At 42.8% G+C, this 26596-nt stretch overlaps 1 protein-coding gene across 4 annotated transcripts in view; it reads right to left on the bottom strand.

Annotated features, from left to right (window-relative positions):
* Positions 1-26596, bottom strand: part of LOC124594768 (mucin-12-like) — a 100788-nt gene that overhangs the window by 8478 nt on the left and 65714 nt on the right. For all 4 annotated transcript variants that reach the window (XM_047133162.1, XM_047133161.1, XM_047133163.1 and 1 more), the window contains one exon: positions 3246-5566. In XM_047133162.1, the coding sequence (XP_046989118.1) occupies positions 3246-5566 (2321 nt within the window). The remainder of the gene's footprint in view (positions 1-3245; positions 5567-26596) is intronic.

Genomic DNA, 26596 nt, shown 5'->3' on the forward strand with positions numbered 1-26596 from the left:
TTGCTTCAACTGGACTCACACAGGTCATTGCAGTTGAACAGGAGTGCTTTCTTTTAGTAAACAGAGGTGAAACAAATTTGGAAAAATCAACTGAGTTTTTCAAAAACGACCTAGACATTGAGAGACTGTGCTTACACTTGAATATGTTAGCCAATATTGCTAATAAAAAACAACTGGTCTTAAAAAACATGTGTGAGGTAATTAAGTATATTACACAAGAGCCTGCAGTTGGTGAAATGTTATGTGAAGTAGGGAAGTGCATTAAGCTTCTCTAATAACAACAATCACAATAGCAATCACAACAGCAACAGCAGAACGGTCCTTTAGCGTCCTTAGATGTCTGAAGTCACATCTCCAATCAACAATGGGACAGAAGCGATTGAACAACTTGGCTGTTCTTCATGCCCACCGAGATGTTTTGGATGAATTGGATGTCTCACCAGTCATCAAAGACTTCATATTCAGTAATCCAGTCAGACGGTCGACATTTACACCTTCCTAAAGACACTCTAGCCTTAATAATGGCATTTAGAGCAATATTAAAAATCTTGACATCTCGTTGTATCGGGTGTACTGCCAGTGGTCTGAGTTTATTTAACACAATATTTCAACGTCGTACCTCGGCGTCTTCATCAGGTGCTTCCTGTGACTGTCACAGTAACAGGAAGCACCTTATGAAGACAATATTGAAATATTGTGTTAGATAAACGCAGACCACCAGCAGTACATCCAATTCAGTGAGATGTCACAAAATCACCGGGAAAGTCTAGGAAATTACATTAAAAATCTTTATAAAATGGAGAATTAAATACATACATAATGTTAAATTTTAAATTTCAAAATATTAGTATTAGTTTAGTACTATATTACTGTAGTACTGTATTAGTTATTTTCAAATACTTATATATTTTCTGGGCGTAAGACTCAATTAAAACCCGCTATTTACATACTTTTTGACTGAAAGTATTGGGCATACTGTATGAACTTTATTAACTGTATTAAAGCATTGACTTTGAGATACAGTTTTTATTTAATGGACCCCAAGCCTTATTCAAAGTAAGCTTAAATTAGCCTATTACTGTGAGACAGCAATATTTTATGTTTTATTCTTTTAATAATAGTTTAGGATTTATTTAAATATAATTTCAGTCTTTTCAGAGCTATATATTCACTGCTCTGTAACAGTCTATAAGCATGATTATTACTATAAATTAAATTAGCTTTTTACGAAAATACCGTGTGTGTTTATTTTTTATTTTTTTTAACCCAAAAAATGTGTGAGGCTTGTAGAGTTTCCCAGAGTATCAAGTTATCGAGAGTCCAGTTTTTGGGGTTCTAATGTCGATCATATGACTCTAAAATGCTTCGAAAACTTTAAAACTCACTATTTTTACATCTAAAATTTAGAAAATTTACCGGGGCAAGACCCCCAGTATGGGCACCCACAATATTTTTTTATAAGTTGGTGCCCCTGTGCATATGACACTTGGTACATCCTAGGAATGTACTAAAATAAATACCTGGAGAAATTTCAAACAAAAAGTTCTAAAAATTATGGATATTAAATCCAGATGCTTCCTGTATCATAAAAACAGACACTGAACTGGCATCCCTTTTCAATTAGTGAATACTTACTTCAAAGAAGAAAATATTAACACAACTAGAACAGGACTGAACTGCTGAGACAGGACACACAAGCCACAAGGACCATCTCGGATTTACCTAGACCCCCTGCATCAGGAGAGGTTTGTGTTCACAGTGTAATAAACATCGAGGATATCTTGAAAACATGTTCAGAGGCAAGTAAACCCTAATAACAATTTATGTAAAATAAGGGAAAAGCAGCCACTTACCTGAACAGGATTGGTTTGTGGCACACAGAAACATGTAACAGAAAATTTAACACTACCTCTCAACTTCTTGCTCATTTTCTGGTACGAGCGCACACATTCATGCAAACACAACCACTCAAACATTCAGTCTTGCGGTAGAAGTGAGATTGATCCTTCAATATCAATTATCGAAAGTAGTTGAAAGATCAGCCACATCCTGCACCAGAGCACTGACTACCTCTCGCTGTGCCCTGAGATGAGGGATATCCTACCCAAAATCCTACAAGCATTACCCAAGGTAGAGTTCCCAATGCCTACCGAATCTAGAGAATATCCCTATGCACCCCTACTCCAATCCTGCACCCTGTAGATCATTCCCTTGTGGTTGACCCAGGAGCCAGACCTATTCTGTCCACTCACATGTATGGGCAGCATCAAACTGTGAAAGATCGAAAACTTTAATACCCAGTTGCCTAACGACACAAATGATTTCAATAGCTGCTCCAATGAATGGGTCATTCGGATACTTCCTTTCAGCACAAGTTTCTTTGAACCATGTAGGTGGAAATTCTATCTCCATCATATCCTATGCTTTCACAATCTTCCTGGCCTAAACCCCCATTTTGTTTCCCATTGCCTCAACTAACCTTTTTCTTCTCTCTTCTGTCCACACCACTAATACCCATCCAGACTGTGTACTGTCTTCTCCCACCATCTTCCTCCCTGCCATGTGGTCTCTCTCTCTCTCTCTCTCTCTCTCTCTCTCTCCCTTCCTCTTTTTCCCCACCCCTCACCATACTCTCTCCCTGTCTTCCACTCCACATTTTGTCTTGTTCTGCAGCCACTGAGACACCTGGCGAAAAAGACCTGCCTCACATTACCCTTCGATCCCCTCTTGCCTTGTGGGTCCTTCCCTACCCCTTTCTCACCTCCATCTACCCAGGCAATTACTTTCATTAATTGTTATTCAATAATCCATCTCGCTTCTACCATGTGCATGGACATTTGGGCCATTGTGTGTGTGTGTGTGTGTGTGTGTGTGTGTGTGTGTGTGTATTTCTACTAGAAAAAGAGAATGAGTGCAAAAGCTAATTGCTTTCTATTATGAACTTCTGTGTGTCACACACCAGTCCGCTACAGGTAAGTGGCTGCATTCCCTTACATTACGTATCTTCCCATCCACGAATTTCCATTATTCTAACAATGATCTAATACCCTATGGAACTCTTTTGGGGTACTTCCACATTGTTCAAGTCTTGACTTTGAGAGTTTTGTCTGACAACATGATGACCACTATTGAAAGAATGATCACAGCAATTACACACTACTTATACAAAATACTAATGGGAATATAGCAGCACAATAAAACAATTTTGTAGTCATAACTGTTAAGGCAGCAAGTATTTTACGTACCTCGCACTTTTAGCTTCACAATTCTGCAGGTCTCCACTGCCAGTGTTTGTCAGTATTCTCCTATTATCAGAAATACTGATACTGTTCAGAGGCACTGCTGGAGGTGGGGGTGGAAGCTCTCCAGACGACTGTGATCTCAGCACCGCTGCTTTCTGCTGTGGCTGGTTTTCACTGGGCTGTCGCTCAGCTTTCATATTTGTCACTGTATCCACTACAGGTAATTGTGCATTGCCGGCACTTTTACTATTGATTTTCTTGAGAATACCAGGCCTAACATCTTCCTTTCGCTGGTGTGTGGACCCTATGGAGCCAGAGAATGTAGGCTGTGAAGAAGGAACTGCTGTAGAAACTGTTGCTTGAGAAACAGAATTTGGTGTAGGAACTGTAGTTGTTTTATTGGGAGGTGAACTGTTCACTTTAGTTGCTGACCGATTAGAGTAACACAAAACAGTTTTCTGTAAAGCTTTATTAGAGTCAGGATGCTGAGAATTACTACCCTGGGTTACGATACCCAATAATGTTTTTGTTTTTGAAGTGCTTTCTACGTCTGAAGTTTTTCCAGGTGGCACTGATGAACTCTTTTTACTATTTGGTACACTGCAGGTCAGACGACCAATTAGTACTGGTGATGAATTACTCGTGAACTGCTTTGCACTGATAGCTGCTGGAGATTTACGTTTTCGGAGAATGTTGGGATGTGAAACTGCACTGGAAGCTGCCACAACATTTTTTTTCAACTGAGCGCTGCCATTTTGTTTCGATAAAACACTCGAGGCATCATTACCCACACCCCGCACCACAGTGTCATTTTGCAACCTGACAATCTTGCTTTCTGTACTAACTCTCATCACTGGCACATTACTGGCAGGGCTGACAGAGGAACTGCTCAACACCTTCAAATTCTGAGGTAACATCGAAGGCTGACGGTCGGCTTTTGAGGACACATTTGCAGAGGATGTTGTAACTGTAGCAAGCGAATTACTAGAGATAACAAGCTCCTGGCGGTTTCTCTTGAGCAAACTGTATGAAACACTATCTGATGTGCTACTCTGACTAATAATAGCTGGTGCAGATGTCAGAGTTGACACCACAGAATTTGGCAGTTTCTGAGCTAATTGAATTGGCACTGTCTGCACTAAAGGTAGTGAGGAAGATGCCAGCGGCACTGCTGGTGTCGTCGAAACTGTCAGTGCTCCCATCGAAACGGGCAGTGACGGCTGTGTGGTCTGCGGTGTCACCAGCGTAGTTGCTGGCCCTAGTTGTATGCCCAGGTCTCCTACCAGAGACACATTGGATGGAACAGCTGGTGTGAGCACAGTTACGGTACTCATCCCAGCTGCAGTGAAAGTTGGTGCGCTTGCAAATGTGTCTGGCACAATGATGAACTGGGACACATTCGGAAGAATGGCTTGTCCTGAAGATAATGAATTTGGTACAGACAAAGAGTACTGTTGCAAAGATGACGAATTTGTAACATTCTGTGGCACAGTTAATGAAGCTGTAGCGTTATCTGGCAAAGGTAGTGAAACTGTAGCATTATTTGGGACAGGTAATAAAGCAGTTGCATTTTGTGGCACAGATAATGAACTAGTGGCAGTCTGTAGCACCGGTGATGAACTTGTGCTGAACTGTAGCACGGATGATGAACTTCCAATACATTGTGGGGCAGATGGTACACACTTTGCATTCTGCACTGCAGGTGACCAACTCATACCACCCTCTGAGGCAGATGAATTACTTACATGCTGTGGTAAGGAACTCTTTACTTGCTGTGGTACAGAAGATACGCTGGGACAGCTCTGCGGCACAGCAGACTGTGAAGATACAACACTTACCGAGGGAGAAGCACTGACACAAGTGGACTGCCCTGTGGTAGGAACTGAGGCAGACTGAGATGAAGATTTCTGCAGAGGGAGAAGTGCTGGCACACAGTCCGTCACAATACTTGTCTGCCCAGCCTGTCTTAATTCACTGGTTGTCTTGACACGCAATTTTGGTTTCTGTGGATTGGTTGATGTAGCACAAAGAAGTTCTGAGTTCTTTGTGGTCGCCACAGACGCATTACTGTTGCCAACAGCTGTACTTGCACACCGTAATTCTGTGTTGTTTGTAGTCACTATGGAATCTTTAGTGTTTCCAATGGCTGTACTAACTTCAGAGTCTGAAGCTTTTGTAGTCTCCAAACACACATTATTATTTCTCAAATTCTTTTCTAGTTGGTCAATCCTTGGCACTTTTGTTGATTTCCCTTTGTCTACAGGGTCAATTTTGCGTTTTAGATATTGATCGAGTGAGAAGCTGGCAGGAATTTGTTCTTCAGTCTGCAACAGGCACAAAAAGAAAAAAATAGAAATAAATAAAATGACAATCATAATTGTGTACAAAATATGGTAACATGAAAATGCAGGTATTTCTATTTAAGTAACTGTTCTGCAGAGTTTTCAGTCTACTGCAGAAAGTAATAAGCCTAAAAGTCAAAATTATTAATATTAATTCTAATTTATTCACTATCTGCAAATAATTTCTTCTGATTACTTAGTTGTTTACTGTGTCATGTTAACCTAGATTCATGGATGATTTAATTTTCATTTAGACTGTAAAACAATGGTTAGAATAAACTGCCTCTTGCATTTTCAGCTACCTGAGACAGGTGAATCTGGCCCCATTACACAGAAAGATGCCAATTCTCAACATTGATTGTGTGGAGTTAATCACACAGTTGTACTTTCATGCCATTAATCTCCATAGTTAAAAGTATGAACCAAACAAATTCTGACTACCTCTTACAAATTCATCCTTGTTTGAACTGTTATTGTGTTATCTTCAATCTGGAGGCCAGTTTGATACACCTCTCCACAATAGCCTATTCTGTAGAAGACTCCATTTCTCCATAGCCACTGCAACCCACATTCATTCGAACCTGTTTACTGCACTGAAATCTTGGTCCCCTCCTTCCTCCCCTTCCTACAACATCCATCTCTTTCATTTACCAAACTGATACATCCTCGATGCCTCAGGATGTTCTGCCAACTGATCCCTTCTTTTAATCACGGTGCACCACAAAGTTACTTTTACCCCAACTCAATTCCGTGGCTTCCCACTAGTTATTTGCCCTACTCATCTAATCTTTAGGCTTCTACAATATCACCAAAACTTTCTAGTCTCTTCTTGTCTGAACTGGGTATCTTCCACATTTCATATTTTACCTCTGTACAAGGCTACAATCCAGACAAATACCTTCAGAGAAGACTTTCTAATGCTTTATTTTACATTAACTGCGAACAAAATTCCCTTTGGAAATATGCTTTTTTTGCTATTTCCAGTCTCAGTTTTATATTGTCTGTACTTTGGCTAAATTGTCGGTTATTTTGCTGCTAAAAAACTTATTCGTTTACTTTTACTTCCTAAAGTAATTCAATGAGCATCACCTGATTTAAACTGACCACATTCTATATTCTTTGCTATGATGCTTTTGTTGGTGTTCATCTTATAATCCCTTTTCAAGATGTTATCCATTCTGGACAACTGTTCTCCCAAGTCTTTCACTGCTCACTCAGTGAACAGATTGAATAACACCATGGATAGGCTACAGCCCTGTCTCATTCCATCCTCAACTAGTGCTTGCCCTTCACGTCCCTCCACTTTCAAACTGCAGTGTGGTTTCTGTACAAGTTGTATATAACCTTTTACACCCCGTATTTTATCTACAATGCCTTCAGAATTTCAAAGGGTGTATTACAGTCAACATTGTCAAAAGATTTCTCTAAATGTTACTAATGTGGGTTAGTCTTTATTTAACCTATCTTCTAAGGTGGGTCATAGGGTCAGTATTGCCTTGTGTCCCTCCATTTCTCTGGAATCTAAACTGATCTTCCCGAGGTCAACTTCTACCAAGTTTTTCGTTCTCCAATAAATAATCTGAGTCAGTATTTGTAACCACAACTTATTACAGTGACATTAATATTCACACCTGTCTTCTTTGGAATATGATTTAATGCATTATATTTGACATCTGAGGGTACTTCACCTGTCTTGTCCCCCACATATTGGGTGGAATAGTTTTATCATGACTGGTGGCTCTACAATCTCAATAATTCTGGGAAAATGATGTCCACTACAGAAGTTTTGTCCTGACTTGTCTTTCAGCGTCCTGCTGAATTATTCTCATGGTATCATACCTCCCATATCATCTTCATCTATATCCTCTTCCCGTTCTATAACATTGTTTACAAGTATGTTTCCATTGTAGAGAATCTCTATAAACTGAGGTGACAAAAGTCATGGTACAGTGACATGCATGTATACAGAGGGTGGTAATATTGCATAAACAAAGTATAGAAGGACAGTGCACTGGGGGAGCTGTCATTTGCACTCCGATGATTCATGTGAAAAGGTTTCCAACGTGATTATGGCTACACTATGGGAATAAACAGACTTTCAATGCAGAATGGTAGTTGGAGCTAGACCCACGGGACATTCCATTTTGAAAATCGTTACAGAACTCAATATTCATAGATCCACAGAGTCAAGAGAGTAACAAATTCCAGGCATACTTCTCCCCATGGACAACACAGTGGCCGATGGGTTTCACTTAACAACCAAGAACAGTGGCATTTGTATCAGTGCTAACAGACAAGCAACACTGCGTGAAATAACTGCAGAAATCAATGTGGGATGTATGACGAACATATCTGTTAGGACAGTGTGAGGAAATCTGGCATCAATGGGCTATCACAGCAGAAAACTGACACAATGCATTTGCTAAAATCACAACTTCACCTGCAGTGCCTCTCCTGGGCTCACGACCATATTGGTTGGACCCCAGCCAACTGGAAAACCATGATCTGATCAATTGAGTCCTGACTTCAGTTGCTAAGAGCTAATAGTAGGGTTCGAGTTTGGCGCAGTCCTCACAAAGCCATGAACCCAGGTTGCCAACAAGGCACTGTGATAGCTGGTGGTGGCTCCAACACAGTGTGGGCTGTTTTACATGGAACAGACAGGATCACCTGGTCCAACTGAACTGATCACTGACTGGAAATAGTTATGTTCGGTTACTTGAAAACCAATTCAGTCATTCATGGACTTCATGTATCCAAACAACCACTGAATTTTTATGGATGACAATGCGGCATGTCTCTGGGCCAAAATTGTTCACAACTGGTTTGAAGAACATTCTGGACAATTCAAGCAAATAAATGGCCATGCAGATTGCCCAACATGAATCCAATTGAACATTTATGGGACATAATCGAAAGGTCAGTTCATGTAAAAAATCCCGCACCAGTAACACTTTCGCAATAATGGTCCTCTATGCAGGCAGCATGGCTCAATATTTCTGCAGGGGACCTACAATGATTTGTTGAGTCAATGTAATGTCGAGATTCTGTACTACACCACGCAAAAGGAAGTCCTACACTGTATTAGGATGTATCCCATCACTTGTCACCTCAGTGTGTATTCCTTCCATCTTTCAACCTTCCCTTCTTCGAATAGTACATATAGGCTAGACACCAGAGCTCTTCATACTCATACAAATGTTTCTCTTTTCCTTTAAGTCTTCTTTATTTCGCTATAGGCAGCATATATCTTTCAGATACTCAAACATGCTTCTACAGCCTTGTATTTCTCTTTCACTGATTTCAACTTTGGTCTTCTGCACTTAATGTCAGTCTGATTAATTAGATGTCTGTATTCACTTTTGCCTGCTTCATTTGGTGCATTTTTATATTTTGTTCTTTTACGATTTAAATTTAATATCTCTTGTGTTATACGTGGATTTCTACTGGACCTTGTCGTTTTGGCTAATTGATCCTCTGCTGTCTTCACTATTTCATCTCTCAAAGCTATCAGTTCACTTTAAATTGTATTCCTTCCCCTGTTCCAGTCGACATCACTGCCTCAGGCTTTCTCTGTAACTCTCGGAAACCTCTGGTTCTTTCAAATTACCCAGGTCCACTTTCCCCAGTTTACTATCTTTTTGCAACTACTGCCTCTGGCCCTGGAAAGGTGTTGCAGTTTAAAATCTGGTTTCAAAACCTTTGTCTCACTATTTTGTAATCCATCTGAAACCTTTATGGCCTCAGGTCTCTTCCATGTATACAACCTTCTTTCATGATTCATCTACATTACACATACATCTATACTCATTGCATCACTTTGAAATCTTATCAAGATCCGATTGAACTTTTGTGCAACTTCTTTCATTAAAGATAACTGCATCATCTGCAAAAAGTCTGAGGTTACCATTAACATTGTCCATAAGGTTATTAATGTACAATATGAACAGCAAGGGTCCCAACACACTTCCCTGGGGCACACCAGAAGTTACTTCTATATCTGTTGATGACTCTCCACCCAAAATAACATGCTGCATTTTCCCTATGAAAATAACCTCAATGCAGTTACAAATTCATGGACTTCAAGTATCCAAACAACCACTAAATTTTTATGGATTATAATGCACCATGACACAGGGCCACACAATTGTTCGTGACAGGTTTGACGAACATTCTGGGCAACTGAAGTGACTCATACTTTTGATAATAAGCATAGATGTGGTATCAAGTCAAATGCTTTTCGAAAATTGAGAAATACTGCATCAACCTGCCTTGATTTGTGGCTTTGTGTATCATTTGAGAAAGGTGCAAGTAGGGTCTCACAGAATCTGTGCTGGTTGGCATGATGAGTGTCATTCTGTTGAGATAACACCTCATTACATTTGAGCTCAATATATGTCCTAAGATTATACCACAATTGGGTGTCAAGGATAGTGGAGTGTAGTTTTTGAGCATCACTTCCGCTACCCTTCTTATGCATGGGTGTGACCTCGGCTTTCTTTCAACTACTGGGCACAATTTATTGTCCAAGGGACTTACAATGGATTATAGTTAAAGGAAGGGGTAAGTCGCAAATTCAGTATAGAATCTGATAGAGATTCTGTTGGGCCCTTGACCTTTGTTCAGTTTTAATGATTTGAGCTGTTTCTCAATGCCACTGACACTAACACCAATTTATTCATATTTTCAGTGGCCTGAGGACTACATTGTGGCAATACTTCTGGCTTTTTCTTTGTAAAGGAGCATTTCTGATTTTGTTCTCCTACGGATAATTTTAGTTCCTGACTTGTCCATGAGTGTCTGGACACTAACTTTGGTGCCACTAACATTCTTCACATAAAATCAGAATTTCTTTGGGTTTTGTGAAAGATCTTTCCACAGTATTCTGCTACAGTAGTAACTAATGGCTTAACACATTGTTCTCTTGACAGCCAAATGCATTTAATTTAGCATCTATTTATCTGTAACCTTTGTTTTACACCTATTCTGAAGTAGTCTGTTTTTTTAGCAGTTTTGCCCCCCACTCACCCAGCACTGCATCAAAGAATTCAGAATTCAGTAAGATGTGCATCACTTGGTTGCATTTTGTGAAGTGTGAGGCATTTAAGCAGCATTGCTTTGCAAGTATGTCCTTCGGATGCATGGTCTGATTCTCATCCCTAAATATGTATTCCCATGTGCCATTTTTGATGTATAGTGCTTTGACTTGTATTCTGCATGGACCATGACTATCACGTGATAGCATTTCCAATTGAACTCCTTGTGCAGCAGTTGTGTGCCAAGCAAACACATACCAAATGCCAGCTCCTTTCTGTACGCTGATGACAAAAATATTTTGATAATTAGTAGAGGTGACTTATTGCAAGATGCAGTCAATGACTTGCAATTATAATCTTGGTTTCAAGCAAATTGACTACTCACTCAATCAACTACTCACTCAAAAAATTCCGGAACATTCATAATTTTGCGCCAATTGTGTGTTGGGGTGCAATGTGGCTGGTATCCCTGCACACACCTGTGTTTAATGTGTAACTGCTGGAAGTATATTGTTGTATGTCGTTTGGTATAGTTCAGTGCTGCACTGAGAAGAACGTTGTGTCACACAGTTTGCAAATTCCAAGTTGGCAGAGTTAGATGAGCTACGTGTCTGCATAAAATTTTGCATGAAAGGCAACCAAACCTTTGACTGATTGATTAATTAATTGAGAGGATTTATGTGACCAAATGACGAGTCATCAGTCCTATGATTCCAAAGTTACTCTAAGAAGAAAGAGGATTCGCTAAAAGTGGACAGATCCAGTCAGGGGTGTCAAACTATAAAATAATGAAGTTAAAACACACACAGTAAAAGGCACAAAAGGTGAGAACAAATCTAAAAACCGAAAAAAGGGCAGTCTTTACAGACCAAGAAGACATGAAGAGAAGTCCCAGTCACCATCACCCTGCCCTTGCCCCAGGAATACAGCAAAACCTTATACCTGGAAATACAAACCACTTTCACAGAGGAAACCGAGGACCAGTTCAACCATCCGTGGATCGCCTGCTAATATTAAATTTGAGGAATCTGGAAGACTGTACTTAGCACAAAGGGCCAAAAGAAGGGGACATTCCACCAAGATGTGGGATACCGTCAGTCTGGCTCCACAACGACACTGTGGGGGTGGTTCGTTATGCAGGAGGAAACATGGGGTGAGCCTGGTATGATCAATGCATAGACGGCAAAAGACAGTGGACTCATTCTGAGAGGAGCAGAAGGAAGAGCGCCAAAGTACAGTAGAATCCTTGATTGTGAGGAGTTTATTACTATGAGCAGTAGCACACCAAACAGCATTCCAATTTTGGGCCAAGAGAGCACCTGCAATCATGAAAGGGAATGGGGATAAGTATCTGCTTCTCGAGCCAAGTGGTCAGCCAGTTCATTCCCTGGGATTCCTACATGACTTAGGACCCAGAGAAAGACAACTGAGCAGGTGGCACCGCCAAGGGCAGAGAGAAGGTCATGGATAGCGGAGACCAAAGGGTGACGAGAGTAGCATCGGTCGATAGCCTGCAGGCTGCTCATTGAGTCAGAACAAATTAAAACATTGTGAAGAGAGGCCAGAGAAACAAAATGGACGGCTCTTTGAATGGCTAGAAGCTCTGCTGTGAACACACCACATGACCCCAGCAATAAATAGTGTTTTAAGTCAGCAGGAGACGCTGAAGCATATCCCACCTTATCGACTGTCTTGGAACCATCAGTGTAGAAGACGGTGGCACACTGGTGTTCTGCAAAGATGACACATACAAGACGCCAGAAAACCATAGGGGCAACAGAGATCTTAGGACCCTGGAATAGGCGGTCCTAATCCAGGAGGGGGGGGGGGGGGGGAGAAAAGACATGGGTGCATTCAAATGGAGTGGAAAAGGAGATCCAAGAGGGGGAAGTGAGACACATGGGTCATTCCATGTCAATTCAAACAATTTGAGAAAATGTTCCAGCTGATAGTCTCAGATTTGGTTGAAATTTATCACACCAATGCTACCAAGTGTGGAATACTCATGTACAAAATTTTAAGTTCCCCTGCCAATTAGTTCCAGAATTATGGCTTGCGAAAGAAGGTGGCATGACCCAGAAATTGCAACCCGCATCTGGCAATCTATCTTCAGACCCAACTTCAGGTCTTAATAACTTCGGAACTACTCTGCATAGGCCATTGAAATTTTTACAACCCAGTAACATCCACTAAGAGAAGACACTATGAATCAAAACACCAACAACATATTTCTGAGGGAAAATAAAAAATTCCAAAATGTGATTTAAAAAATGTAATACGTTAAAAGGTACATATAGCAGGTGCCCTCTATGTCAAATATAATTCACTCAAAAAGGGTATAATCTTTTGTTTTTGTGGTAAGCTTAATGTGGCCTAAACACACACAGAACTCATCTTGCCCATATCAGTCACACAAACAGAGTTACATGCACACAAAAATACAAAAATTTGAAAAATTACCTGAAAAACATGGATTTTCGAAGTGTGGTAGCACAAAAGGGACAAATGGTATCCAAGCCAAATTTCACACACTGCATAAGTAGACCATAATATAATATGTGGCAAATTTTCAACTTGTTACTGCAAGACATTTGTGTACAATAAAAGTTGACAGAGATGTATTTGGTTACATTTCTTTTAACACGATTTAGCAAGTAATAGTGATGATGCAGACAGCTTGTTTCAGATAAAGCTGTAGCAACTGTCAGGAACCATTAGACAACAGAAAGTTAAACAATGGTAGTTTTCAGGGACAGAATGAGTCACTGTTAGGCAGGAACAACAAAGGAAACAAGCAACAATTACAGGTTACTCATGTTTTTAAGATTCTAGTTCAGACTGGTCAGTACTGTTATGGAAAGTCAGTATGGAGGCAGAAGAATGTACTAGTGGTGCTTTTGTTCAAACAAGTTGCAGTATTGGTAGAGCACAAGCATCTGAATGTCATAAAACAACATATGGAACAAAATGTGGCATTCGCTTTGTACTGTATGATCTGGATGGATCGGACCAAGATTTGTTGCTATGGAGATCCGAGATACACCCTGTGGGCACAAGACGTTCAGTTCCAGGAAACTTTAGTGTTTGTTATCATCATATGAAAGTGTTTCTGGATAAGTATTCTTTCCTACAAAGAAGTTGTTTTGATCCATTTCAGATTCATAAGAAGACAGTGAAGTGTAGACTCAGAGAATCAGTGCATGGGACTTAGCATGAAACCAGGACAAAAGTTATGTTCCAGGTGTGTTACACTGCTAAAAAATGAAGAATATTCTGATAATTTACATGACAGTGATGAAGAGTATCAGCCACCTACCACCACAGCGGATGAGCAATTAAATACTTCAGTGACTGCTCTTGATTTGTCTCCCATGAAGACACACAAAGTTGGGAAAAGAGACAGGCCCAGCTATGGTAGAAGAACACTACAAGAAGCTCAAATGGAATTAAAACACAAAATAGCTGACACACTAATGGTGGAAGAGGAAGGACTATCTGCTCCAAAGGAACAGAAATCATGCCAAAAATGCTCTGATTTGGACAAAATTGTGCATGATTTGAAAGAAAAATGTGCCATATCCACACGCCAGAAAAGAGTAGCTATTCTTACCCTTGCACCTTCCAACTGGTCTATTGACTACACTGCAAAGGAATTCAGTGTTTCTACATATATGGTAAAGCAAGCTAGGAAAATAAAAGCAACCCAAGGAGTAATTCCACAACTTCAGCAGGCTCAGGGTAAGCAACTGAGTTCAGAAATAAAGGTGCTAGTGTCAGAGTTTTATGAACATAATGACTACAGCTGAATAATGCCTGGAAAAAAAGACTATGTAAAGGTGAAAATGCAAAATGTACGTGTACAGATGGAAAAAAAGACTGTTGCTATGCAACATATCAGAACTATACGTAGAATTCAAGGAAAAATATCCCAGTACCAAAGTAGGTTTATCATCTTTTTTCAATCTTTGGCCAAAATGGGTTGTGCCTGTAAGTGCAAGGGGGCAGACACAATGTTTGTGTATGTGAGACCCATCAAAATGCTAAGCTGATGTTTGCTGCTATAAAGGAGTCTGGTCTGGATTACAAAGGTGCAATGAAGCTGCTAGTGTGTGACATCAGTTCCTACCAGTGCGTGATACACAGGTGTGAAAAGTGTCCTGGTAAGGCAAATCTTGCAGAACACATGAATAACAAACTGTATGGTGAACTCCTTATGGATGACGATGAACTTGTTTCTTATAAACAATGGACACACATGGATCGCACAAGTCTTGAAACAAAGCAAAGTACAGTGGAAGATTTTGTTGAAATGTGTTGTCAAAAGATGGACAAACTGACCACACACAGCTTCACAGCAACAGCACAATCGGCTTATCTCCAGTTTTGTAAGGATAATTTGAAACAAGATGAAATTATAGCAATACTAGAGTTTTCTGAAAATTATGCATTTATAGTTCAAGATGCCATCCAAGAATATCATTGGGACAACAGTCAAGCAACTCTTCAGCCATGAGCGAGACTCAAACTCGGGACCTTTGCCTTTCGCGGGCAAGTGCTCTACCATCTGAGCTACCGAAGCACGACTCACGCCCAGTCCTCACAGGTTTACTTGTGCCAGTATCTCGTCTCCTACCTTCGAAACTTTACAGAAGCTCTCCTGCGAACCTTGCAGAACTAGCACTCCTGAAAGAAAGGATGCTGCGGAGACATGGCTTAGCCACAGCCTGGGGGATGTTTCCAGAATGAGATTTTCACTCTGCAGCGGAGCGTGCGCTGATATGAAACTTCCTGGCAGATTAAAACTGTGTGCCCAACCGAGACTCGAACTCGGGACCTTTGCCTTTCGCCGGCAAGTGCTCTACCATCTGAGCTACCAAAGCACGACTCACGCCCGGTCCTCACAGCTTTACTTCTGCCAGTATCTCATCTCCTACCTTCCAAACTTTACAGAAGCTCTCCTGCGGACCTTGCAGAACTAACACTCCTGAAAGAAAGGATACTGCGGAGACATGGCTTAGCCACAGCCTGGGGGATGTTTCCAGAAGGAGATTTTCACTCTGCAGCAAAGTGTGTGATAATATGAAACTTCCTGGCAGATTAAATCTGTGTGCCTGACCGAGACTCGAACTCGGGACCTTTGCCTTTCGCGGGAAAGTGCTCTACCATCTCAGCTACCGAAGCACGACTCACGCCCGGCCCTCACAGCTTTACTTCTGCCAGTATCTCGTCTCCTACCTTCCAAACACAGCTTTAATCTGCCAGGAAGTTTCATATCAGCGCACACTCCATTGCAGAGTGCAAATCTCATTCTGGAAACATCCCCCAGGCTGTGGCTAAGCCATGTCTCCGCAGTATCCTTTCTTTCAGGAGTGCTAGTTCTGCAAGGTTTGCAGGAGAGCTTCTGTAAAGTTTGGAAGGTAGGAGACGAGATACTGGCAGAAGTAAAGCTGTGAGGACTGGGCGGGAGTCGTGATTCGGTAGCTCAGATGGTAGAGCACATGCCCACGAAAGGCAAAGGTCCCGAGTTCGAGTCTCAGTCGGGCACACAGTTTTAATCTGCCAGGAAGTTTCATATCAGCGCACACTCTGCTGCAGAGTGAAAATCTCATTCTGGAATCATCTCCCAGGCTGTGGCTAAGCCATGTCTCCGCAGTATCCTTTCTTTCAGGAGTGCTAGTTCTGCAAGGTTTGCAGGAGAGCTTCTGTAAAGTTTGGAAGGTAGGAGACGAGACACTGGCAGAAGTAAAGCTGTGAGGACCGGGCGTGAGTCGTGCTTCGGTAGCTCAGATGGTAGAGCACTTGCCCGCAAAAGGCAAAGGTCCCGAGTTCGAGTCTCGGTCGGGCACACAGATTTAATCTGCCAGAAAGTTTCATATCAGCGAACACTCCGCTGCAGAGTGAAAATCTCATTCTCAAAACATCGCCCAGGCTGTGGCTAAGCCATGTCTCCGCAGTATCCTTTCTTTCAGGACTGCTAGTTCTGCAAGGTTCGCAGGAGAGCTTCTGTGAAGTTTGGAAGGTAGGAGACGAGATACTGGCACAAGTAAAGCTGTGAGGATCGGGTGTGAGTCGTGCTTCAGTAGCTCAGATGGTAGACCACTTGCCCACGGAAGGCAAAGGTCCCGAGTTCGAGTCTCGGTTGGGCACACAGTTTTAATCTGCCAGGAAGTTTCATGTCTATATGTTGTTGCTTAGTGATTAAACAGTTGTGGGAGAGGATAAGAAGAGGCGGAATAATCTATGATACGTATTTACAAAATTGTGTTGTTGAACAATGGCCACATCACCAAATACATCTGTCAACTTCCATTGTACACAAATGTCTTGCAATAACATGCTGAAATTTTTAGATGTACAGGGTGTTACAAAAAGGTACGCCCAAACTTTCAGGAAACATTCCTCACACACAAATAAAGAAAAGATGTTATGTGGACATGTGTCCGGAAACGCTTAATTTCCATGTTAGAGCTCATTTTAGTTTCGTCAGTATGTACTGTACTTCCTCGATTCACCGCCAGTTGGCCCAAATGAAGGAAGCTAATGTTGACTTCAGTGCTTGTGTTGACATGCGACTCATTGCTCTACAGTACTAGCATCAAGCACATCAGTACGTAGCATCAACAGGTTAGTGTTCATCACAAACGTGGTTTTGCAGTCAGTGCAATGTTTACAAATGCGGAGTTGGCAGATGCCCATTTGATGTATGGATTAGCACGGGGCAATAGCCGTGGCGAGGTACGTTTGTATCGAGACAGATTTCCAGAACGAAGGTGTCCTGACAGGAAGACGTTCAAAGCAATTGATCGGCGTCTTAGGGAGCACGGAACATTCCAGCCTACGACTTGCGACTGGGGAAGACCTAGAACGACGAGGTCACCTGCAATGGACCAGGCTATTCGTCGTGCAGTTGACGATAACGCTAATGTCAGCATCAGAGAAGTTGATGCTGTACAAGGTAACGTTGACCACATCACTGTATGGAGAGTGCTACGGGAGAACCAGTTGTTTCCGTACCATGTGCAGCTTCTGCACGCACTATCAGCAGCTGATTGGCCTCCACGGGTACACTTCTGCGAATGGTTCATCCAACAATGTGTCAATCCTCATTTCAGTGCAAATGTTCTCTTTACGGATGAGGCTTCATTCCAACGTGATGAAATTGTAAATTTTCACAATCAACATGTGTGGGCAGACGAGAATCCGCACGCAATTGTGCAATTTCTTCATCAACACAGATTTTCTGTGAACGTTTGGGCAGGCATTGTTGGTGATGTCTTGATTGGACCCCATGATCGTCCACCTACGCTCAATGGAGCACGTTATCATGATTTCATACGGGATACTCTACCTGTGCTGCTAGAACATGTGCCTTTACAAGTACGACACAACATGAGGTTCATGCACGTTGGAGCTCCTGCACATTTCAGTCGAAGTGTTCGTACGCTTCTCAACAACAGATTCGGTGACTAATGGATTGGTAGAGTCAGACCAATTCCATGGCCTCCATGCTCTCCTGACCTCAACCCTCTTGACTTTCTTTTATGGGGGCAATTGAAAGCTCGTGTCTACGCAACCCCGGTACCAAATGTAGAGACTCTTTGTGCTCGTACTGTGGACGGCTGTGATACAATATGCCATTCTCCAGGGCTGCATCAGCGCATCAGGGATTCCATGCGATGGAGGGTGGATGCATGTATCATCGCTATCAGAGGACATTTTGAACATTTCCTGTAACAAAGTATTTGAAGTCACGCTGGCACATTCTGTTGCTGTGTGTTTCTATTCCTTGATTAATGTAATTTTAAGAGAAGTAATAAAATGGGCTCTAACATGGAAAGTAAGCGTTTCCGGACACATGTCCACATAACATATTTTCTTTCTTTGTGTGTGAGGAATGTTTCCCGAAAGTTTGGCCGTACCTTTTTGTAACACCCTGTATATCATTATGGTCTAATTATGCAGTGTGTGAAATTTGGCTTGGGTACCACTTGTCCCTTTTGTCCTACCACACTTCAAAAATCCATGTTTTTCAGGTAATTTTTCAAATTTTTGTATTTTCGTGTCCACGAAACTCTGTTTTTATGACTGATATGGGCAAGAAGAGTTCTGTATGTGTTTAGGCCACATTAAGCTTACCACAAAAAATGTATACCCTTTTTGAGTGAATTATATTTGGCATAGAGGTCACCTACAATATGTACCTTTTAATGTATTAAATTTTTTTAATGACATTTTGGAATTTTTTATTTTCCCCTCAGAATTGTGTTGTTGGTGTTTTGATTCATGGAATGTGTTCTCTAAATGGATGTTACTGGGTTGTAAAAATTTCACTGGAATATGTGGAATAGTTCCAAAGTTATTAAGACCTGAAGTTGGGTCTGAAGGTAGATTGCCAGATGCAGGTTGCAATTTCCGGGTCACGCCACCTTCTTTCACAAGTCATAATTCTGGAACTAACTGGCAGGGGAAACTAATACTTTGTACTCGAGTGTTCCACACATGGTAGTATTCGTGTACTGAATTTCAGTCAAATCTGAGACTATGAGCTGGAGCCCCTGGTTGAACTAACATGGAATGACCCGCATGCCAACTGGCAATCCCACCCACGAGCAGTTGTCAGAAGGGAGACATCCCTCATTTGCAACGAGGACAGGGTACAGAAGGCTACAGAGCTTGGACCAAACCTGCGATGAAGAGGCATACATCCCCAGCAAAGAAACATAGAGCTCCCAGCATTCCTTTTTACTCTGCTCAGTAATGTAACGAGCCTTAGCATGGAGATGCTTAAAAGCGAGGAAGTTGGTCTGTGAAGGATGTCGTTTAAATTGCTGCAGCGCATGTCGGTGGTCCTGGACAGCAACAGCAATGTTCTTGGTCCACCACAGTACCAGTCAATGACAAGGAGGACCTGTGGATAGGGGGACAGCAGTACCAGCAGCATGAAGAATAGTGGCATACACACACTGCACAACCGCATCAATGCAATTCGATAGGGAGGTGTTGAAGTGCACAGCAGACATATATAAAGGCCAATTGGGCCTGCGGAGTGTCCAACATGGGGGCCTGTCTACCTGGTGGCAACAGAGGAATGATAGAATCACTGGAAAGTGATCACTGTCCCATAGATCATCACAAGGTAGTCAATGTACGGAAGCTACAAGAGCAGGGGAGGAGAACATGAGACTGATAACAGTAAAGGTACTGTGAGTGGCACAGAAGTGGGTAGAGGAAACATCATTGAGGAGACATAAATCGAAGTCCGTAACAAGGTGGTCAATTAGGAGACCCCTACCCATTCAAGTGGCATTCCCCCAGTGTGTGATGGGCATTTATGTCCCCAAGGAGGAGAAAAGGGGTGGGAGTTGCTGTAATTAGGTAGACAGTTTGTGACAAAGCAAGCTGGGATATTTTTACTTCCCCTCTTGTCTTGCCATCTGCCGCCTTAAAATTCATTTTGCATTTTTGAACTAATTACCATTAACGTACGTGAATATAATATGCATTTTCATAAAAGAGAAAGGTTGGCCCTCAGTTCTAAAGAATATAACACCAGGTCTAATTTTGTGCTTAGCTGAGTTTATCATTTATTTCAACTATTCCTAGTCAGTATCTTTTATTATAGCATGAAGTCAATATTCGTTTCGTCACTTAAGTTCTATTGTTGGTGTATAAACAAACATAAATTCTTTAATAATTATAAACATTTGGAGGAACAACTAATTGTATTCTTTAAGGACATACACTCCTGGAAATGGAAAAAAGAACACATTGACGCCGGTGTGTCAGACCCACCATACTTGCTCCGGACACTGCAAGAGGGCTGTACAAGCAATGATCACACGCACGGCACAGCGGACACACCAGGAACCGCGGTGTTGGCCATTGAATGGCGCTAGCTGCGCAGCATTTGTGCACCGCTGCCGTCAGTGTCAGCCAGTTTGCCGTGGCATACGGAGCTCCATCGCAGTCTTTAACACTGGTAGCATGCCGCGACAGCGTGGACGTGAACCGTATGTGCAGTTGACGGACTTTGAGTGAGGGCGTATAGTGGGCATGCGGGAGGCCGGGTGGACGTACCGCCGAATTGCTCAACACGTGGGGCGTGAGGTCTCCACAGTACATCGATGTTGTCACCAGTGGTCGGCGGAAGGTGCACGTGCCCATCGACCTGGGATCGGACCGCAGCGACGCACGGATGCACGCCAAGACCTTAGGATCCTACGCAGTGCCGTAGGGGACCGCACCGCCACTTCCCAGCAAATTAGGGACACTGTTGCTTCTGGGGTATCGGCGAGGACCATTCGCAACCGTCTCCATGAAGCTGGGCTACGGTCCCGCACACCGTTAGGCCGTCTTCCGCTCACGCCCCAACATCGTGCAGCCCGCCTCCAGTGGTGTCGCGACAGGCTTGAATGGAGGGACGAATGGAGACGTGTCGTCTTCAGCGATGAGAGTCGCTTCTGCCTTGGTGCCAATGATAATCGTATGCATGTTTGGCGCCGTGCAGGTGAGCGCCACAATCAGGACTGCATACGACCGAGGCACACAGGGCCAACACCCGGCATCATGGTGTGGGGAGCGATCTCCTACACTGGCCGTACACCACTGGTGATCGTCGAGGGGACACTGAATAGTGCACGGTACATCCAAACCGTCATCGAACCCATCGTTCTACCATTCCTAGACCGGCAAGGGAACTTGCTGTTCCAACAGGACAATGCACGTCCGCATGTATCCCGTGCCACCCAAGGTGCTCTAGAAGGTGTAAGTCAACTACCCTGGCCAGCAAGATCTCCGGATCTGTCCCCCATTGAGCATGTTTGGGACTGGATGAAGCGTCGTCTCACGCGGTCTGCACGTCCAGCACGAACGCTGGTCCAACTGAGGCGCCAGGTGGAAATGGCATGGCAAGCCGTTCCACAGGACTACATCCAGCATCTCTACGATCGTCTCCATGGGAGAATAGCAGCCTGCATTGCTGCGAAAGGTGGATATGCACTGTACTAGTGCCGACATTGTGCATGCTCTGTTGCCTGTGTCTATGTGCCTGTGGTTCTGTCAGTGTGATCATGTGATGTATCTGACCCCAGGAATGTGTCAATAAAGTTTCCCCTTCCTGGGACAATGAATTCACGGTGTTCTTATTTCAATTTCCAGGAGTGTATTTGCCTCTATTTGAAAACATGTTAGCAAAGCCAGCCCTTAATTAATTCCAGAGTAATTAATAGTTTTGTCAAAAGTATTGTTTGCATAATTATATTTGTTAATTTCATGATTTAAACAAATAATTTGGCCTAACTCTTGTAGTAGAAGACACTGTTAAAAAGACAGAACTTTTTAAAGTAGTCAGTTAATTTAATGAGTTATGTTTTAATTGTAATTTCTGTAAATAAACATCGAACAATGTGTAGTTTGAGCACCTATTATTGTGATGATATATAAGGGCCCAAATTTTGGTCACGAGTCAGTCTGTCCACGGCCAAGTTTCAGATAAGGAACTTGTGTTGGTTAGAGCAACAACAAAAGACTGTGAAACGCAACTGTGCATCTGCCGGCTACATCATTTACATTAGTCAGTACTGTACGTCCAACCCCTATTTTTTCAGCCAGGATGTCGACACGAAGGCAAGAAACGAAGAAACAAAGTAGGCGTACCGCTACAAGTTCAATGTATGGAAGTAGCGTTCCTGTAGGAAGGTAGACATTGTAAACGGTGATTGCTGGAGTTGTTTGCACTCTAACCACTATTGCCTCCAGGTTGGTACTCAGAGGGATCCAGTCACTAATGACATTGGAGTAAACCAAAGTGCAGACCCCACCAGATGCCACCCTGGGACCTGCATGGTTCCGACAGGACGTCCAATAACCATGATATGTTTAAGAGTGGTCATCACTGAAGTGCATTTCTTGAAGAGCAAGACAGAACGCAGAATAGAAGGAGGCAAGACGACATATTTCCAATAGGTGACGATAGTACCTCTTGCAATTCCACTGGATGATCATGCGGCGATAGTCCAGGTTAGACTTTAAAAAGCCGGGAGGAGGTCATCTCACTCAGTCGGTCGTCACCAACAAGGATGGGGTGACATCCATAAATCAGATGTCAGACTCAGGTTGCGAGGAGGGAGATGGCACCTACGAGGTCATCAGAAGGGGTGCCTTGCTTTGGGTCTTAAGTTACTTTTTCTTCTCTTTCAGTCTTTCAGAGGTGGAGGAGGGTAGGGCACAGAGGGAGTACAGGTGTCTGCAAGATCTGGAACCAAAAGAGAGCGGGCGACCTTATTGTGCACAGATGGTGCAATTTGTGGCCGAGATGTGGTAGGAGGCTTCCGGTTTGAGAGATACCGAGGAGAGGGGTTCTGGGGGGGGGGGGGGGGGGGGGGGTCCCCATCACTGGCAGGTGCCAAAGAAGGGGGGGGCACTTCTTTGGCCTGGGAAGGGGGGCGGCTCCTGGATGGGAGGTCATGGGAACTGCAAGGGAGGGAGAGGGAGATGGGGCTGGAGTAAGGAAGAGGTAGGAGGGGGAAAGAATGTAACAGAGGCAAAAGTTGAAGACAGTGACACTGGATGGAGTTTCTCATACTTTTGGCGAGTCTCAGTATAAGACAGGCAATCCAGGGACTTGTACTCTTGGATCTTCTTTTCTCTCTTGAAAGGGCAATTCGGTGAGTGATGGGAGTGACAGTCATGACAACTGACACACACAGGTGGCGGAGCACAGGGGCTTCCCTCATGGTGTTGGTGTCCACAGTCACCACATAGATGGCCCATCGTACAGCACAAAGACATATGCCCAAAACGCAAGCACTGAAAGCACCTCATGGGTGGTGGGATGTATGGCTTCACGTCACATCTGTAGCATATGAAGGTGCCTTTATCAGTGCAGTAGTCTTTGTGACCCTTATGCACATGTCAAACAAAATGAACGCTGTGTCACTCCTGATTATCCCGAAATTGCTCATCAGTTTACAGGATGAGGTCCCTATGAAAAATCACTCCCTGGACCATATTCAGAGATTGGTGAGGCGTAATAAACACTGGGACATTGCTGAGACAATCACAGGCACAGAGAGCTGTGGATTGAGTGGCAGGAGAACCTTTGATCAACACGGAGCTCCACCACATCTTACTAAAAGACTCCACTTCACAAAACTTATCCTTTATGTTCACCACAAAAACCAATGGCTTTGTGGTGGTGAATGTGTTTCCATCTGTCCTAGTACAAACGAGGTAGTGGGGAAAGTGTTTCATCCCAAGACAGCGAACCTGGCCCTCCTCCCATGGTGCAACCAGAGAAGGAAAGGCTGCCAGCTCATATGAAGCAGCAGTCAATGATCCTTCGCTGTTCCAAGAGACAGCCATTTGAGAATGGCCAGATTTTTGCAGCTCGATACGCTTCATGCGCCAAGCATCTGCCCTGATACCACCCACTCTGATCAGGGGCTCTCCCCATGGGCACCACCCAGCCACAGCAAGAGCTGCCTGGCATGGCAGCCATTGCTAGACATTCTGATGCTCCATGAAGACAAGCAACCACTCCTTGGCATACATGGGGAGGGAACAGCTCAGGTATCAGTAGTGTGATCTTTGTGTTGTAAGGGGGCTCAACCAGATGGGTACATAACAGCCCCTCCACAAGTACTGGCTACACATGCTGATGACCTAGCAGGGTGGAAGGGGGCTCAATGGGGAAGGGAGAGGGGAAGGAAGGGGGGAGAGGAATCCCATAAATCAGAACACAGAGATGGAAAGGAGGGCGCAACAGGGAAGGAGCATGGATAAGGAGGGACAGCAGGGTGAAGGAAATGCAGCCAGGGAAAAAAGAATGAGGTGCAATGACTCAGGGCCCTGTGTGCGCCACACAGGAACTCATGAAAGAACGGTGAGGGAAGAAAACCTTTACAGACTGTGACTTCAGCTGCCAGAGACTGCACCCACATGTGTGAGTTGCGTTTGCATGAGTGAGAGTGTGAGCGTGTTGTCTATTTTCAACAGAGACCTCGTTGGCCGAAAGCTTATTTGTGACAGTCTTTTGTTGTGCCTATCTGCGTCTCAGCATCTCTGCTATAAGGTGAGTAGCAACTTTCCTTTACATAATATTGTTACAGACCTGTACAGAAACATACAAAATGATGCAGGAAGCCTATAGTGATTTTGTGCTTCAACCATACTCGGTGTTACAATTGGTTCATATGGTTTAAAAATGGCCAGATAGATGTCAAAGATGACCCTCGTTCAAGACACCTTTCGATGTCTACCGACAACGCTCATGTCAGGAATGTCAATGAAACTGTGTGTGCCAATCGAAGAATGACCATCCGAGATTGCAGAAGAATGTAATATTTCAGTTGGATCACGTCACGAAATCCAGTCACAACATCTTGGAACACATCAAGTTTGTCCCACGGCTCTTGAGTCAATATCAGAAAGACCCTCACCTCGCAATCTGTGAAGGGCTTTTAGATCACACAAATAAGAATGAGATGTTCCATCAGAGAATCATATCTGGTGATGAGACATGGGTCTACAGTTATGACGTTGAGACCAAAAAAAGCTTGTCAGGTCAGGTCAAATGTCAAAGCCGTGTTGATAGTTTTCTTTAACTTTGAAGGATTAGTTCATCATGAATTTGTACCACAGGGACAAACTGTTAATCGATGGTACTATTGCGACACATTGTGACACCTGTGAGAAATGTGAGAAGGAAACGGCCTCATATGCGGCGAGACAATTTGTAACTCATGCACTACAATTACACACACACACACACACACACACACACACACACACACAGTCATCACTGTTGGTGCATGACTATTGCACAAAAAATACATACTCTCCAGAACAAAGATTTGCAATGACAGACGAGATAAAAGAAAACTCGCAGATGGTGCTTCACGCAATCCACCAAGAGGTGTACCAAGACTACTTCCAGAAGTGGAAATGGTGTTGAGAGCGTTGTATCAATTGAGGAGGAAAGTACTTTGAAGGAAACCGTGCACAATAAATAAAAGGAGAGCGTAGAAAAAATTTGTGGAAACCAGAATTTTTTGAACAGATCTCGTAAATGTATAGAAAACAGTAAGTATGAACTTCCAAACAAGACAAAATCTTACCCCCTTCACAGCAGTTACAGTTATTTGTGAAGAAAACACTGCAAATACGCAGGACACCAAATTTCTTGGACTTACCATACACAACACACAAACTGGAAACGACATATTGAGGTACTGTCACAAAAGCTTAACAAAATCTGTTATATTAAAAGACACAGCCAGTGCAGATACTTTGAAGATGGTGTACCATGCCCTGTTTGCGGATATCTTGAGCTATGTCCTGATCTTCTGGAGAAATAAGGCTCAACCTCTCATAATTTTCAAACTACAAAAAGAAGTGGTAAGAATAATGACATTAAAAAAAGAACTGAGCACTGTCATCCACTGTTCAAATAGTTAAAAATTCTGCCACTGCCACGCCTCTTTATAATGGAATTGGCTTGGTTTACAGTACAGCATTTGGAATCCCTTCACAGAAATGTAGACCAACACACACGGCTGCAGAAACAAAACCCAATTACAAATTATAACTCACAACACAAAATTATATGTTAATGGAGTTAAGTGTATGGGCATTAAAATATACAACCAACTCCCATCAAACATCAAAACAATCAAAAATCCAAAAATAATGAGAATCAAATTAAAGGAATTGTTATTAAGTCATTGTTTCTATTCTGTACATAAATTTCTTGAAACAAAATTTTAATTACTTGTAATAAGCTAGATTCTGTTTTAACTACAATGTACAGCCTGTAATTTTTATGTGTGCATGCACTACGTGAGCAAAATTTGGTAATACAAATATAATCCCCAGTAGGAATCCATCTGTCTGGAATGTACCACTACGACCATCTGTCATCATACACCATCTTACCCTAATTTGACTTGTTCTACATCATGATATGATTTACTGTAAA

This window comes from Schistocerca americana, chromosome 2 (genome assembly GCF_021461395.2).
Source record: "Schistocerca americana isolate TAMUIC-IGC-003095 chromosome 2, iqSchAmer2.1, whole genome shotgun sequence".
In the NCBI taxonomy this organism is placed as follows: Eukaryota; Metazoa; Arthropoda; class Insecta; order Orthoptera; family Acrididae; genus Schistocerca; species Schistocerca americana.